This window comes from Mauremys mutica, chromosome 5 (assembly GCF_020497125.1).
Source record: "Mauremys mutica isolate MM-2020 ecotype Southern chromosome 5, ASM2049712v1, whole genome shotgun sequence".
NCBI lineage: Eukaryota > Metazoa > Chordata > Testudines > Geoemydidae > Mauremys > Mauremys mutica.
In genome coordinates, this window is record NC_059076.1 from 95776517 (window position 1) to 95795218 (window position 18702).

Here is an 18702-nt window from a genome sequence, read left to right on the forward strand (position 1 = left end):
ACGCGATAGTGCAGCACTCAACACCAACATCCTTGCTCCCCCCCCCGCCATGGGCGGCTGATGGTACAAAAGGATGGAAATCCATCTTCATCATCAGCATAAGCTGATCGTGCAAAAAGATGGAAATCCATTCTCATCATCAGCCTCAGCTGATGGTACAAAAGGACTGGTAACCGTCCTCGTCATCAGCCTATTGGCCCTAATTTTTTCTGGTGGATGGATGGTGCAATATGGCTGGTAACCATCCTCATCATAGCAACAGGGGGCTGAGCTCCATCAGCCCCCACCCTTCATGTGTAAAGAAAAGATTCAGTTGCCCCTGGACTAGCAGTGGGATGCTGGGCTTCTCTCCTACACACTGCTTAATGTCCTGTCTGGACTATCATAGCAGCTGGAGGCTGCCTTCCACTCATTTCTCACTAACAAGTCAGTGTGTCTTATTCCTGCATTCTTTATTAATTCATCACACAAGTGGGGGGACAATGCTACGGTAGCCAAGAAAGGCTGGGGGAAGAACGGAATCAACAGGTAGGGTTGTTACAGGAGCACCCCCTGTGAATAGCATACAGATAATAATTTCTGCCGGCTCTGACACAGAGCAGGTGGTTCTCTAACACACTTGCCTATATTAGGCAGCACTGATTCTATTTTTAGATACCAAAAAGGAGGGATTGACTCAGGGAGTCATTCCCAATTTTTGCTTTTGCGCCCCTGGCTGATTGGCCAGGGGCACTTATGACAGCAGCCAATGGTACAGGCTAGTAACCACTTTTGGCTTTTGTGCCCCTGGCTGATTGACCAGGGGCACTAGCAGCAAATGGTACAAAAGGACTGGTAGCCATGATCATCCTCAGTTCCAATTTATGGAAGGGTTTGGATGGTGCAATATGGCTAGTAACCATCTCTGCTGTCATGCAAAAGCAAAAGCATGCTTCTGTGTAGCGCTGCTGAATCGCCTCTGTGAGCGGCATCTAGTACACATACGGTGAGAGTCACAAACGGCAAAAAAAGCTCCATGATTGCCATGCTATGGCATCTGCCAGGGCAATCCAGGGGAAAAAGGCGCGAAATGCTTGTCTGCCGTTGCTTTCCCAGCGGAAGGAGTGACTGACGACATTTACCCAGAACCACCCGCGACAATGATTTTTGCCCCATCAGGCACTGGGATCTCAACCCGGAAGTTCCAAGGGGCGGGGGAGGCTGCGGGAACTATGGGATAGCTAGGGAATAGCTACCCACAGTGCAACGCTCCAGAAATCGACGCTAGCCTCGGACCATGGACGCACACCACCGATTTAATGTGTTTAGTGTGGCCGCGCGCACTCGATTTTATAAAATCTGTTTTACAAAACCGGTTTATGCAAATTCGGAATAGTCCCGTAGTGTAGACGTACCCAAACAGATATACTGAAGCCTCCTGCCTTGTTTAAGAGTTAATTTGCTGGAGGAAAAAATCTTTTTCCAGCTCCAATATCTCTGTAGAAATAGCAGAATTGATATTCTGACTTCAATATTTTCAATTCAGCTATGTAGACAAAAGAAAAGCGATTGTATAGGTACAATACAATACTGCATCTTTGTATTGTCAGCAATTGTCAATGCAACACAGCACTGTCAATCCAGCTGCTTTACATTTCCTTAGATCAACATCTGAGAAGTTATTTAGCATGGATATAGACACAAGTTCCATATGTCTAAAAAGTAAGAGTACTTAAATAGGTTGTGAAAGAAGTAAGGTACAAATCTTACTATTCCAAGAACAATTGCTATAGAAGGAGTTTTACTATCAACATGAGAAAGCAAATGAGCGATGTGTTAGAGATTACTCCATTTCCTGATATAATTGGGCTCTTTTTCCTTCTCTGCCACTTATGTGTCATGACCCCTTACAGGATAAAATAATGCAAAGTCTACATTTACCTCTCAGATCCATTCCTATTTTATCTTAGTAACGCTCAACTGAGACACTCTGCCCCAAGGTGGTGGTGGGGTGCTCACAATCTAAATAGACAAGTCGGATAACAGAAGTATTTAATATCCCTGTTTTACAGATGGGGGAACTGAGGCACAAACAGATTCATAGAACTTAAGATCAGAAGGGACCATTATGATCATCTAGTCTGACCTCCCGCAAGATGCAGGCCACAAAAGCTGACCCACCCACTCCTGAAATAATTCTCTCCCTTGACTCAGCTGTTGAAGTCCCCAAATCCGGATTTAAAGACTTCAAGTAGCAGATAATCCTCCAGCAAGCGACCACTGCCCCATGCTGCGGAGGAAGGCGAAAAACCTCCAGGGCCACTGCCAATCTACCCTGGAGGAAAATTCCTTCCCGACTCCAAATATGGCAATCAGCTGAACCCCGAGCATGCGGGCAAGACTCTCCAGCCAGACACTCAGGAAAAAGACTTTCAATATCCCAACATTGACCCTCGGTACTAATTACCAGTGGTGGCACGTTATTGACCTATTGACTAAATCACGTTATCCTAGCAAACCATTCCCTCCATAAACTTATCAAGCTTAATCTTAAAGCCAGAGAGGTCCTTCACCCCCACTGTTTCCCTCGGTAGGCTGTTCCAGAATTTCACTCCCCTGATGGTTAGAAACCTTCGTCTAATTTCAAGCCTAAACTTCCCGACTGCCAATTTATATCCATTTGTTCTCGAGTCCACATTAGTACTGAGCTGAAATAATTCCTCTCCCTCCCTGGTATTTAGTGATTAACCTGTGGTTGCTTTGTTGCAGAGCAAAGAACTTATCCAGATCTCCTGAGGCCTTTCAGATGCCTTAACCATCAGACCATCAGTGCTTCCTGTCAGTGCTCTATTGCTTGGAATTCCAGCAGACTCTCTCATTCTGATCTTTGCTGCCAGTTACATTTTTACAGTATTTCCTTATTTTACCTAGTTACCACCATCATGACTCCATTCTGCCATTAATACATCTCAAAACACTTGCCACTGGGAGAAAATGGCTCATACACTGATACAATGAACAGCACTGCCGCTCCCCAAAACATGACCAAGAAATCAAAGATCTAATAGATTCAGTTTGGAAAGCAAAGCCCAAAGCTGTTTTTAAACTGGTATTACCCCACATAGCCTGCTCAGAGATTTGTTTTAGGACTGGCCTATTTATCTACGAATGTATGGAGCGTATGTGCTTTTTTCATTAAGAAGTTTGGACAAGTTGATAGTAAGGAAGACTTCCTGTAATATCTAATGACAGATGGTGGTTTGGAATTGAGGACTTAAGTCAGAACTTGGGACAGCATTGCCTCAAACAGATGCTGATGGAGGGCACTTGGCAGATGCCCAGAATCTGACAAGGAAAAAAACATTGTATTTTTTGAACAATAATCCATCAAACAAATACCATGTGTGATGTTCCAGCTGGGGGCATTCCATTCTGTAGCTGTCTATTAAAAACACACAGTAACTGTTACTACCGCATGTTGTCTAAGGTCACCCATACAGCATGCCAATCTAGGCTTAATATCTGTTCGCTACCTAGCACAGTGGGGATCTGGTCAAAGTCTCTAAGGGAGAGATCCACAAAGGAATTTAAGTGCCTGACTGAAACTTTAGGTGCCTAAATTCCATCTGACCAGTTGTTGTTTGTTGTTGGGTCCTTCCCCCCTGATAACTTTTACCCCAGAGGTTAGAAGACTTGCTCAGGGTATGGGAGACCTGGGTTCAATTCCCCCCTTCTGCCTGATGTGGAGAAGGGAGTTGAACTTGGGGTTGCCCCGCTACTAGGAGAGTGCCATAATCACATGGCTATAGAGTATTCTGGAGGCTGGTTGCTCTCAGTCTCTCTTGTTGAAGCTGTTCCATTGTGCATAAATTAAGTGAACTGTAATGGGGAGACTGGAACCTGGGTTTCCCACCTCTCAGGTGCTCTAACCACTGGGCTATAGAGTCATTCTCACGCTTGCTTTTGCCTAATGCAAATATAATTATTTATAGACAGTGGAACAGCTTCAACAGGGCAGACAGAGAGAGACCTGCCCCAACATACCCCATAGCCCAGTGTTTTGGACACACTCTCAGGAGGGGAGAGACCCAAGTTCAAATTCCTTCTCCATACTGGCGTTGGGGAGAGGGATACTCCATACTGGCGTTGGGGAGAACCTGGGTCCAGGGCTGGCTCCAGGCACCAGCTGACCAAGCACGTGCTTGGGGCGGCACTGGAGGGTTTTTTTGTTTGTTTGTTTTTGTTTCAGCTGGGCGGTGCTCAGGGGAAGGGGGCTGTGGGTTTGGGCGGTGCGGCGCTTGGGGGAGCGGGGGCTTTGGCGGCGCTCGGGGAGGGGTTCGGCGCCGCTCGCGGGCAGGGGCTGTTATGGCGGGGTGGCGCTTTTTTTTTTTTTTTTTTTGCTTGGGGTGGCAAAAAAGTTAGTGCTGGCCCTGCCTGAGTCTCCACATCCAGATGAGTGCTCTAACTACTGGGCTAAAGTAATAAGGAGTGCACCCCCTCCTGTTACTTTTGCAAGAAAGGGTTTAGGCATATGATTCCAGGAGAGGGTTCACAGCTGTGAAACCTGAGCAGAAGGTGGCTTCTCCCTCTGGCCTAGAGTTAGATGCCTAAGTCTCTTTGAAGGGCAGGATTTATGAACCACCCCTCTTTTCGGCATTTCTCCTTGACTATTTCTAGGCACCTCCCTGCTCAGTATGTTGGCTTTTGTGGATCCCATTCTTAGGTGCCTAACTTAGGCACCCAACTGCAGGACTGTGGATTCCACTAGGTGTCAGAGTGCCTAAAAGTTACTCAGCATTGCAATTCTAAGTCCCCTTTATCAATCTAGTTCTAGGTGGTGGTGTAATCATAATAATTGAGCTATAGATAGAAACTTTACATAGCAGAAGATTTACACTACATTCTTGGTACAATTTGTATGAATCTCCAAAGTAACACTTGTGGCATTCCATGAAAATACTGGGTCTGATACATCCCTCCATTACTCTGGATTTATGCCAGTGACTTCAATGGAATGCCACCAGCGTAAAACAGACAGATGTAAGGGAGAGGACAGCCAGGACCTACATACTGCTATTTTTTAATCTGCTAAGGTATTCAAGTATGGGGGATGCCCACATTGATCACTATAGGACACCTTGATGATCTTAATTACTTCCTTGCCATTCTTTCCCCCTTAAATTTCTCCCTGTTCAACAGTACATAACTTCTCTACTGGCTCCTTTTTCCTTTGCAATGATGCATTCAAACATCAAATATTGTTCTTGCTGCAATTTCCTATTTCCAAGAATGCAATCATATATGTACAGGAGTGTTATACAGTATCATGATATGACCCATTGCTAACTAGATTGTTGTCAGTTTTATCTTTGGCCTTTGTAAACCACATTTTCACTATTGCTCTGTCTAAGCTGACTTTTAACCAGTTCTCCAGAGCTCTTATTTCCTCAATTTTTGTGTGTGTAATTCACTTAAGTTTAAGTTCTATTTCTAAAATCCTGTTGGTTCTCAAATTCTGCTTATCAATGAAGAGACTTGATTTTAATTATCATCATAATCCAGCAGGTGAAAGATGCCTGAAATCTCAAGTTCATTTAAATGTGGGAAGAGGAGAATCTTTCTGCAAATATTGTCCATTATTTAACTTCCATTTCAAAGACATTTTGATGGTTACTCTCCCAAAATTAACAGCAGTGATATTGACAGCTTTCTTTGGGTCTTTATTTTTAAACAAATCAGGCATGCATTTTTGCCTCTCTTTAGTAGAAAAACTTACCATTCTGTCTTGCACAAACTGGATACTGTGTATGTAACTGAAGTAATTGTATATGCAATATTTGTGCACAGATGCACACTTGACATTTAAAAATTAGCCCTTATATGTGCAATCTTCATCCACTAGTTCCTACAAATTTGAGCCAGCTGCTCAGCTGGTAATTTGGTATAGCTCCAGTGATTTCAATATGTACTTCCGTGGAGCGACACAAATTTATACCAGACAAAGTTCTAGCCCTTTGACTCTATCCTTTGTTTCAAAATCTTCCTTTCTCTGTATGTTATACAGCCAATAGAAATAATTGCTTTCCCCCAGCATTGGCCCCCTTAGTTCATCTTTTATTCCCCATTTTGGACTGCCATACTCCCCTAGTGTTTGTAATGTGTGGTTATGTCATTGCTGGACCATAATCCTGGAAGTTTTTCCAACTTCAAATGCTTTAGAAATTTAAAAACAAAACTAAACCAAACCTATTTGTAAGCACATTAGGTCAACATTGGCTACAGATGTCCAGCTGATTAGCATTCATTTAATGTAGTCCATTCAATATTGCATGGTACATAGTTTTGTCTACTCATATTGTAAACACATCTTGCCTTTGAGCATTCATTTCTTCTGACTGCTTAAGATCTACTTCTAAGCACACCCATTTTGTTCCCAGGCAGATTCCTCCAAATTTAGATGTGACTATTTTTATTCTTCATGATGCAGACATTGGGAATACAGGTCCACCTGTGCTGTGTTCTATGGTATTTAGGGCCAAAACTGGGTTCCATTTAAGTCAACAGAGTTTTGATTTCAGTGAGACCAGGATTAATTGGTGATTGATCCAATATATGAACCAATGCACAACACTGAATGTTTACTCATGTCATAATATAAAATATGTCTGCCTAACCTATTTTCATGTAGTGTTAGTGTTACCATGATCATGATAGAGAAGACAGTTTTATTTTAATCCTAATACGGATTTGACTAAAAGGTTACCCTTTAGGTTGATACTTTTCCTATGTCCTACTAACCCAAGGGTGACCTATAATAAAGAACTAATAAAAATAACATGAAAACTTCAGTGTTGATGCAATGACCACACATTCTAATATATATCTATTTGACCTCTGTTTTCAAATGCTTTTTTTCATCTAGTTGATCTTTGTGACCACAGTTAAAGATTAATCAAGCACTTTTACAATTACTAGAAGCAAAGAAAAGCCTGTTCAGAGCACCAGACCTGAAAATTAGGGAAGATCAGATCCTGATTAAAATCCAGATCCAAATCACATCTACTGTTATAATAGGATAAATCAAAATTCAGTTCTGACCTCAGTTCCATGGGGGAGACCTTGTGTAGATGAGCCAGCCCCATTTTAAACACCTTTTTCATCTAGCCCAGTTCAGAGCTGGGCTAATGATTACAGTGGATGAAATGCTGGTGGCCCATCTACGGTAGGTTCTCAACTTTGCTAACTGTGGGGAGCAGAGTTGGTGCTAGCAATGGTGGGGAAAATTTTGCAAAATTATAGTAGAGAAAAATTAAAAGTCCTATTCTCCATTGCAGTGGTTTAGAGGAAATGTGTCCAAATACCAGCAAAATGAGGCTGAGTGTTTAAAGGTGAGGGGTGGAAGTTCTGGGTACACTCCGCTGCTCATGTTACCAGTGGTCTTTCTGCATGAACAATGTGCATATGACATTGCACATCTGACTTATTTTTTTAAAGGGATGTGGTCAAATGTAAAGGGGAGAACTGGGGAGCAGGAAGTTGAGGCGTCATGATTTCTTTAGAACACAACATACTATCTAGTAACTCAACCTAAAGGAAAATTTCACACTGAAAAGTCAAAATGAGAAGCCAATGAAAGGAGAGGGTTATAATGGAAAGTTTTAGGCCTTACTAGCCTAATAGGTGTCACTACTGTACAGCCTATAATAGTGATTACAATTAGAGAGATAGATGGTGTTCAGAGCAGTGTTAACTTTCAAACATTGGCTTCTATGCCCATTGAAGTCAGGAGCAGAGTGTGGCCATACATTGGGAGAGAGCGGGGTACTACTGGTATCATGTCCACCAAGCTGGTCAAGCTACTGTGGCCATCTTGGCTGTCAACATGGGATTGAACTGGGGGCCTTCAGAGCTAAAAGCATGAGCTGCTACAGCTTGAGCTAAAGTTCCTTAGCGGCGGGCTGTAATAATTCATATTTTCTGTGGGTCAGAAAGATGGGATCCTTGCTTACCAGTGGGTTACACTACCAGATATCAGAGTAGTGGGTGGACTGTAAGGCCAACAGAAGGGCAGGCATTCCACACAAAGAAGCTCCAACAGCTGCAGGACTTGGGCCAGATTTCCTTACTGATCCTTAAACTCTGCACAAATTCTACCCTATGCCCCTAGCCTGACTAACATGAAACCTGCCTATGTGGAAGCATGTGACATGTTTGAATTAATATCCCTGTTGCATGGGGTTTTCAATGGAATGTGAGATCCTTTGGCACTAAAACTTGAATTCAAGTCCAGAAAGTGATCCTGAGTGGCTGGGCATGGAAGTAAGGGGATCTTTTGAATAACATTGAATTTTCTTAGGGAGAGTTCTCTGCAGATAACAATAGGATTTAGGGGAAGTCTTGTCCTTTTGGTAGTAGAGAAGGTCATATCTATTTTTAAGACAGGAGTATGAGGGAACTAGATGGGTTGAGATATATTTGGGGTTGGACTTGGCTCTCACAACCTGAACCGAATCAATAGACATATGAATCTTTAAATTCATCTTGGGTTTTGATTATCTAGATTTTAAGCAGCTGTTCACACCTTGGCAGAAAACCAGTAAATGCATAAACTGTGCTAAAGGCCATAAAATACCACAACGATTGTATTAACTCAAAACAGTGCATGCCTGGTCTTCCAAAATGTGAAATGACAAGGTTCAGAGCTTATTTTGACTGCCTCTAACTAAAGAGATTTAATATTTCCCTTTTCAACTGAAAAGTTGCCAAGAGCTATTGCAACATAGCAGTAATCTTGAGTCCTGGTGACATCATTGTGTAGGGCTTCTTTTCCATCTTTGTGGATGTGAATGTTAGAACTTGTATAATGTGAGAATGCTTGAGGCACTTAGGTATTTCTGGCAAAACTCTATAGCTCACAACGATTTAATAGTTGGCTATCATTTTGGTACCTAATGAGCAGTGGAACTACAACAATTAAAACACCCTTAGAATGCCATCTGGAGATAATGCAGTCTGAAAAATATTGGGCAGGATTTTGATCTCAGGTGCATATGTATATCTCCAAATGAATTCAATGGGAATCCTTTAAGCTAATTTAAGAGTAGAATCTGGACCAGATTCTCAAGATTCACAAAAGGACTTGTGCAATGAGTTAGAATACATTTCCAATTAGTCTTTAATCCCTTGTGCAGGGGAACAATATATCTCTTGTTCAAGTCCATACCTCCCTCCCTCCACCAGAACTTCAGTTCTGAGTAACAGGCTGCGTTTTTCCTCTCAACCTAGCATTAGCCTTATGACATAACATAACATCTTAATTCTTGGGCCTGACTGAGCTGGTATGGAAAGGTTTCTGTGCCAGCTTTTGTTGCTGCTGGGGCCATCAAGAGACAGTTCAGGCCAGTGTAAGTTAGAGCAGTCCTGAGGCTACTCTAATTTATGCTAGTGAGTGGTAATGGGTCCCAAGGGGCCGTTAGCCAACCAGGGAACACTGGAACATTGCAGCAAAATGGCCAGACCTCTTCCCTGGGATGCATTCCCAGCATGCTCCCTATGCTGTGATTACAGCAACTATGCCGCCCAGAGAAATCCTCAACTATCTGGTTAGGACAGATTAACAGTCCCTTGCACTGCTAGAGCAGCGCATAGAGACTGCATTGGGGGCAAGAGTCTGTCTCAGTCTCCAGTGCTTTCCTGCTGAACCCCCTAGCTTTGTAGCAAATTACTTATGCAAATGAAAGGTAGACACAATGGTTATTACAATTATTTCTTCTATCAGTTTCTATCAGCACCTAAGGGTGAGCTAGGCACCTTCAGAAACAGAAAACTTGATTGCTGCTCCAACAAGCATACAAAGTAAATTAGACATGATGTTACAAAAGTGGAGAGAGGAGACTCATAGACTTAAAGGCCAGAAAGAATCATCATGATCATCTAGTCTGACCTCCTGCACATTGCCCACCCACTCCTGTCATAGACCCCCTAACTTCTGGCTGAGTTATTGAAGTCCTCAAATCATTGTTTAAAGACTTCAAGTTATAGAGAATTCACCATTTACACTAATTTAAACTTGCAAGTGACCTGCACCTCTTTCTGCAGAGGAAGGAGAAAACCCCCTGGGTCTCTGCCAATCTGACCGGGGGAAAATTCCTTCTTGACTCCAAATATGGTGATCAGTTAAACCCTGAGCATGCGGGCAAAACCCACCAGCCAGACACCTGAGAAAGAATTCTCTGTAGTAACTCAGAGTCCTCCCCCTCTAGTGTTCCTTTGAGGGGGTCAACAAGCATGTGGACAAGGGGGATCCAGTGGATATAGTGCACTTAGATTTTCAGAAGGCCTTTGACAAGGTCCCTCGCCAAAGGCTCTTAAGCAAAATGGGATAAGAGGGAAGATCCTCTCTTGGTAACTGGTTAAAAGATAGGAAACAAAGGATAGGAATAAATGGTCAGTTTTCAGAATGGAGAGAGGTAAATAGTGGTGTCCCCCAGGGGTCTGTACTGGGACCAATCCTAGTCAACATACTCATAAATGATCTGGAAAAAGGGGTAAACTGTGAGGTGGCAAAATTTGCAGATGATACAAAACTACTCAAGATAGTTATGTCCCAGGCAGACTGTGAAGAGCTACAAAAGGATCTCATGAAACTGGGTGACTGGGCAACAAAATGACAGATGAAATTCAGTGTTGATAAATGCAAAGTAATGCATATCGTCTGTGTTCGGTTTTCTGAAATTAGAAAGTTGGCAACCCCAAACCCCGCCCTCTTCTGTGGCCTCGGCCAGGCTGCGAGTTGAAGCGGGGTCATAGTAAGAGTTGGCCAGTGAGCCCAGGCCACAGTGGGGAGCCCTGGACTCTTGACCTTCCCTAGGTGCAGGGCTGGGGTACCTGACAGCAGCCCCCAGCCTGTGTTCCCAAGCCCGGGGTGCACTGCCCAGGGCAAGTGAAGGGTCTGGGATTCCACACAGCAGCCTGGACTCCCTGGGCAGCTCTTACTACTGCCTGCCTCCTGGCCTAGCTGGAGGAGAGGAGGAGCAGGGTCTGGGGCCTTGTGGCAAGGGGGTCTAAGGCCTACCTCACATCCCACCCCCACTGGGAAGAGGCTGGCACCACCCCTGAACTTCAGTGAATCTGGGACACCTGCTGTCCCGGAGTCATTCAGTCCAGGACTGGGACTTGAACTCTGCATTTCAGGACTGTCCTGCCCAATTCAGGATGGGTGTTCACCCTATTAGATGTGATTGGTGCGTCAGGCACTTAAGTACTAAATTTCTTGTGTCTGCTGACAAGCAGGTCCCCCTATATAGGAAGGCTTGAATTTAAGACAGTTTTTCGGCTCTAATAAGAAAACCTTTTACTCTGAAGCACAGGTTCCTACCACCCATGTAGTTCAAATGCAATCCTATTCCAGATCAATGCAATCTTGTCTCAAGTGGGGAGCTGTGATAAATCTGTTCAAATCTCATTCTGTCACAACACTGTGCGCCAACAGAAAAGATAATGAAAGTTTAGGTATGAACATGGTTCTTCTTTCCTGACAACAAACCACCTATAGAGGCTAGTGGACTATCTCATTGATTCACTCTAATATTACTTGAAATTGATTGCTGTTTCATTCAAGCATTACATGTATTTAGTGTTATGGTTGTCTCTCTTTTGTACAGAAATAGACATAGAAACAATGGAGAATAACAGACTGTTTTCTCAACGGGGGATGCCTTTTCTCATGCTGTAGCTGGCTTAATAAAACACTACTCTCCATTCCTCCCACCCCTTTCTAATGAGGTTTGGGGAATAGTTTTCATTGGGTCTGCTCAATCCTACCACATTGATTATGGTTACAAAAGGAAAGCTCCTGACGTGGTTAAAACATAATTCAGTGTTATGTAGAAGAGTCTAAACCATATTTTAATTTCATTCTTGAACTATGCTGCAGCCTTAAATTTGTCACAGCTTTTTAAGGTCTGAAGGGACCATTCTGATCATCAATTCAGACCTTCTGCATAACACAGACTATAGAACCTTACCCCAAATTTTCTGCATCAAGTCCATAATTCTGCAGAGTAGACACACAGTTTACTCCTGTCTGACTTGCAATAGCGAGCCACGTTTCAGCCATGTTGCTGAAATATAGTAGGACATACAAATGAAGCAGAGCCCTTTCCCCACCCTTTATTTTGCTGAGTGCAGGTGTAACACCAACAGACCCTGGTCGTTGGCAAGTGGGATCGAACCTGTGACCTCAGTGTATGAGCCTCTACTGTATGAGCTAAAAGCCAACTGGCTGTTAGCTAAAGCTGTAGAGCAGACTCCTTAATCTCTCTCTCTCTGCCAGCCAGCCAGGACAGAACATCACACCCAGGAGGTGTGTGTGTTACACAGGCTGGCAGAAATGTGGTCCTTAAGCTCCTGCCATGACCGAAAACCCCAAAGAGTGGAAAAAGTAGGGCATTGGTATATCCGCTTTAGTCCTGTCCTCCCTTATGCACTGGCTAGCAGAGCTAGGTCATCATATATGTTGGCAGTGCAGCATGCTAAAGGTGAACTGCAGCAGTTGGGGCTGCTGTGTGCACTGCCTAAGTGCTCTGGTAAGTCACTACTGAGTATATGTTACAAGTCGCTCTCTATGCCAGTCCACAGAGGATATGAGTTGTTGCTGTCCCAAGTAGGGAACACTGACTTTATGCTCATGCTGGAGCAGCTCATGGTTTTAGCTCTGGAGGTCCCTGATTTAATCTCTTGTGTCAGCCAAGATGGTGGCTGTCACTCTCTGAGGCATGATGACATCTCAGAGCAGCTTTCTCCCTTTAAAAACTCAGGATTTAGTGAACAAATTGAGTATAGATCATATAATTCTGGGTACAGAAACATGCATAAATTAATCATCTTTTCTGTGCCTAAACAGGCACATTTCTCTGTTTGGTAGCTGTGCAGATTATGGACTAATGGAAATAGTGGCCTGCACAGATACAAGTAAGAAAATTAAAAAAAAACTGACTTTGAAAAGCTTTATAAAAATACCAAAATAATCTGCTGGCTAATTCTATTTCTCTTCCTCTGCTCTGCTGGAGGCATGATACTACAGTCAACTTCTGTTCCTATCCAGTGCGGCTGTTTTAACAGTTTTCCATAACATATTGCATTTACTAAATAGTAAATAATGAGAGTGTGAATTCTCAGCCTTTATATAGCAATTTACATCTTCGGAGCATTGTAATTAGCTAATTCTCCCAACCTCTCTGTGAGACTGAATGACTCACTGGCCCTGTTTATATTGACACCCTGTGATATATTTGTCTCTTCTATAGATAGTTTAGGAATACGTTATTTGTTGTGCAGCCTAATTCCTATGGGGCTTCTAAATTGGAGGGAAGATCACTGCTGAAATGGCATGAAAGTAATTCACGTACCTCCAGTTTCCCTAGGTAGGGCTAGATTGTGGGGTTAAAGTACAGGTCTGCATTGGGGCTGGTGCAAAGCTGCATTGCCCCAGTGAATGCACTAGGAAGCATTGAACCGGGGGAAGGGGAACCAAATGCCTCCCAGAACTCCTGGGCACACAGGGAACCCTTAGGAGGGTGAAGCATTTGTCCTGTTTTGCTCCCAGCTAGTTCAGCTGACCAGTGGGCTGAGATGACATGAGGGATGGCCAGTCTCTTTACTCCCTCCCTTTGGGGTGTCTGTACTCAGGAAACCATGAGCTGCAGCTGTAGCTATTTCACATAGGGAAGGGAGGGAAAGGATTGCTCCAGCATCCTCCCCGCTGGTGCACTCCCACGTGCAGCGCCCAGTCACAATCTGACCCACAATTAATATGTAAATTATTAATCCAGGTGTAAGACAAAACTAACCCAATGTGGAGGTGACAGGATGCAGTGTGAGATGCTTCTGTGAACATAAGTCTAAAACATCCATCTTCTCTTAGCAGTCAGCTGAGTTCTGCAAAATCAGTGTTGTTTAAGGAGCTATCCAGCAGCACTAATTTCCCTGATCATGGGACTAGATGAGCATGTTAAAAAAAAATCATGAATCATTCAAAGTTCAATTTCCTTCTCTTTGTTGGCATTTAACATCTGTGAATAGCATGTGTGAGGATCAGATGCTATTTTTAGTGCCAATCTGAAATAGTGATCTGATACCCTGCCATTAGTAAAGCAGTCTAAGGCTTTTGTTTGCAATCGTTAGCTCATACAAATGCAGTTATATAAATATATAGTATGTGAACTCCCCCAAACCTTGTTTCATCTACGAGTGAATTTAGATCAGTGTAGTTGTTGCTCCTGGGGAAAAAAAATCCCTCTAAATTGAGACTATAGTTCTCTAAAGACATAGCATTTAGACGTTAAACATGTTTATCTTGCATCCCTCATCATGTTCTTTACATTTTTAATTGTCATGCAAGTTTCCTGTTTAATTTTGGATGCTGCAGGATAATTTAGATTATCAGTCAGGTAAATAGCAGTGCACAGGTTGTCCTAAACTTCTCTTAATATTTCATCCTGTTTCCAAAATGACTTTTACTATATCTCCTGTTTGGTCAGTCTAAGGGGGGCGGGGGTTTGAGACCTAGTGCCCAGTGGTGGCCCAACACTTAGAGAGCATGCTAAAATGGGTGAATAAAGAACACAAGGCAGATTATCAGCTGGTGTAAATTAAGTGAGCTCCTCTGATTTTTAAATGGGGCTATGCCAGTTTACATCATCTGAGGAGCTGGACCATTAAGTTTATTTGAATTACATGCTACTGAGTGCTGTACACTTAGTGGTTCATTCTAGCGCTGAGTGGGGATATTGCTATCTGCATTTCTTTCATTTAGTTACCTGGTTTTCATGTCTATCCTACACGTGTGGAGGGTACACTGATATATCAATAGCATCAGGGATGATGATAACTCTCAGGATGGTGGGGCTGGGTGAGAGATACTTAAAAAGTTAAGTATCAGATGGGTAATGGTGTTAGTTTGGATCTGTAAAAGCAGCAAAGAGTCCTGTGGCACCTTATAGACTAACAGACGTATTGGAGCATGCATCCGACGAAGTGGGTATTCACCCACGAAAGCTCATGCTCCAATACGTCTGTTAGTCTATAAGGTGCCACAGGACTCTTTGCTGCTTAAAAAGTTAAGGGATTTTCAAAAGCAGTCAGCATTAGGCTAACTCTGCTCCCTAGGGTGACCAGATGTCCCGATTTTATAGGGACCATCCCGATTTTTGAGTCTTTTTCTTATATAGGTTCTTATTACCCCCCACCCCCGTCCCGATTTTTCACACTTGCTATCTGGTCACCCTACTGCTCCCACTGAAGTCAATGGGAGCTTTAGTAGCAAAAGAAGAAAGATAATGACAATCGGGAGCTTGTCATCCCAAAGTGGGCCGTGATGGCTATTCAGTGAGGATTTCCATGCTCCATGTTGCCCCTGAACTCTGTCCCAAATGTATTAATTCTTGCAACTGTAGAACAGAGTGTAAAATTGAGAAGAAACACTTTCCAGTTGTCTGGAATGGGTGGCTTGATAAATCATGTAGTGTGAGATTTCTACATGGTGGTGAATGCCACAGTTCATTGGTACTCAGGCTATTTCAACTTGCTTAATGCAGTTTGAAGTTTGATTTCCCAACAACCCTCAGATTCAATAATCAAATTCTTCTCTGACTTCCCATGTAATCCCATTGGGACTGTTTAGTGATTTTTCTTAACACTGGAATAAGATTATGAAAAGGATAAATCTTTGTTCTAAGATTTTAAAAAGTGACATTATTAGCCCCTGATTTTGAAAAGTGAGGGAGGCCAGCAGTTCCCAGTGAAGTTGATATGAGCAATTGAGTGCTCAGCACTTTTGAAAATCAGGCTTCTTATTTAATTGCCAAAATTAAAACATGGATTATGGAGCCAAATTTTTGGCATAATTTTTTTAAATTTTTTTGATCATATAGCTGTATTTTCTGTAGCACTGCCTATTATTCTGAGTTCTTAAAATTTATTTAGAGACGCTATATCCATTATTCTAAAAGGTTAGTATATCTGAGACAGTACACCAAGGAGAAACTATTATAATGTTAGACATTTCTGAGGGAGATTTTCAAAGGCAAAAAACAGCACTGTGGTATCTGAACGCATTGGCTTTCAGAGGGAGTTACGTCTTGCAGTGTAATTTGTGCCTTTTGAAAATCACTCCCTTAATTTTTAGTAGAGCTGGTCTACCTACTGATTGAAAACAATGTATTCAGCAATTTTGCAAAACAGATCAGTTTTTAAAGATTTTGTCAATTTGAAACTGCTTAGCAAATATTATAAACACACTGAAACTCTGAGTTCAGTAGAATATTTGACATTCTTTAGTTAAGGTTTGTCAATGGTTGCTTAAGTAACATGGTATTGTCTGTTTCCTGATTAGATTTGAATTAATCTTTATCACCTGATTCTAATATTTTTGTTTCTTGATTACACAGATCTCAGCTACATAACTGAATGCTCGTGACAGTTGTATGAAGGCTCTCAAACAGTAAATAATGAAGTATGAACAGACCAAATTACAAACTGGTTTCTAATTCCCTAGACTCTTTACAAACAAGATTTTATATTTGTTGATCAGCTCTAGTCATTAATGCTAATGACTGGGCTTGATTATTCAAGTGCTTCTCTAGCAAAGAGGACTGGGGAGCTCATTTAATTACTATTACTATGTATCCTATATATTTATATTAACTCACAGTGCTAGTAGTTATTGCAGATAAGGTGACCCTTTATTGAGAGTCCAGGGATGAATTGTTCTCCAAATGTACTGACTGCAGGGCTTTTTAATCACAAACCAGGAGATGAGCCCAGCAGCAAGTAGCATTACGGCATTTTGTGCCAGAAAGATGGTGAGCTGGGACTGCAAAGTCTGAAGTAGCAGAGCTACCAACCATTATGTGCAGCTTTGCGGCTTATGAAAGAAGTTTCCAGTTACAGTACTGTATTACAACACTTCCTGGGAGTTTCACAAAAAAGCAGAAATAAATACTAGTTACAGTAAGAGGTTAACACACTGCTACACTTAATTTACAAAAGTTATAATGTGACAACTGGAATTATTTCATAGAAACTGCTGCAACGTCCTATTTGAGATATTCTGCTTCGTAAGTTTTTAATCAGATATATTGAGCTAATGTGCTCTATGTTGCCAATGGATTCCATTTTGACTTTAATAACATTGCAAGTATACAAGCACCATTCCATAAATTTCGCCATAGAGTTTTTTGTGATTCTCCTATCTGTAGAGAAATATTAAGATACGAGGAAGAAGAATTTAATCTTACAGAGCTTGAAACTATGCCCATTGAAGACAATGGCAAAGCTCCCATGGGCTTTAATGATATAGGATCCAGGACCTCATTTTTATAGTGTCTTTCATCGGAGGTTCTAAAAGTGCTTTGCAAATGTTAATATTAGTGTTACTTTTTAGATGAATAAATTGAGGTGAGGTGACTTTCCCAAGATAAGATACTATGGTGAGCAGGTGACGGAGAAGGCAATAGCTCTGACTCAGGGCTCTGATCTAACCATTACACAGCACTCCCTCCTTTAGGCAAGAGACCTTCACAGAAATTTGATAGTCTTGGATCAGCAAAATAATGTGAATTAAATGTGGCTCACTTATGCAATTTATTTCATTTAATGCATTTATATAGTTTCTATACACAAACCAGACTGATAAGAATATAGTAGGGCTCTGAATTCTGTTCTAGACCAACTATAAACTTTACTTAACCAACAAATTATTTTCAATTCAAAGATGCAGTGTGGCCAACCCTCTCCCTCCCACAACTTACAACTTTCAATTTCTAGTGTGCAGTTTTGTTCATCCAGAGGGTATCTGCGTAGATCCATCATGCAAGCAGCTGTAGTTGTAATCCTATAAGAAGGAAAAAGATGGCTTCATGAAAAAAGTCCCTGGATATGGTATCTGTGACAAAATATTTTACTGTTTTAATGAGCAGCTTCTTTTACAGCCGCTAGCCACATCACCAGGCTCTGTGTCTTACAATTAAATATTTGCTATTCTGTATGTCTGGTAACCATATGTTCCATAAAGAGAATCTATTGAATATTAAAATACATTAGCAAAATTCCTACTGAGAAAGAACTGCAGCTCAACACATAAGAGAAGCTCTGATGCTTTAGTGAAAATTCTACTTGGGTGTCTCATTTTAAGATTGGCAGTCAAGGTCTCTTCAAATTTATATTATAAACATTTTTCTTTATAACCTATGTATTGAGTGCTGCCTAAAATGAAAACTTTCTGATCTATCTTTACTTACTGTTATTGTACATTTATATTTAACACTTCTATAACAATTTTCATCCAAGCTTTAAATATTAGTGAAGGAAGAGTTTTAAATAATAGATGGTGAACTAGCATATGCTTTCATAAATCAATCCATCATTTATCAGTGATAAATAGACTAGACCTCCCCAAAATAGAGCTATGCTATCAAAAAATGATGCACTGTAACATAAAGATAACATGTTCTCCTCCAAACAACTGTTCTCTGTGATAATAGCCACAATATGGGCTACATTCTCCTTCTTACTAATTAAAGCAGTCCTAGAGAAGCGATTGTGGCATTGAAAATGAGACTAGACATAACACCAGTGATTCTACTGGAAGGAACAATCCTGCATATATGGGGATGTGTACTGGATGATTTAGGAGGCCTTTACCATTTTTCACTTTTATGGTTC

General features: G+C 41.8%; 1 protein-coding gene across 3 annotated transcripts in view; it reads right to left on the reverse strand.

Annotated features, from left to right (window-relative positions):
• GABRB1 (gamma-aminobutyric acid type A receptor subunit beta1) overlaps positions 1–18702 on the reverse strand; it is a 228708-nt gene that overhangs the window by 16581 nt on the left and 193425 nt on the right. For all 3 annotated transcript variants that reach the window (XM_045017371.1, XM_045017369.1, XM_045017370.1), the window contains exon 5: positions 17790–17872. In XM_045017371.1, coding sequence (XP_044873306.1) covers positions 17790–17872 — 83 coding nt within the window. The remainder of the gene's footprint in view (positions 1–17789; positions 17873–18702) is intronic.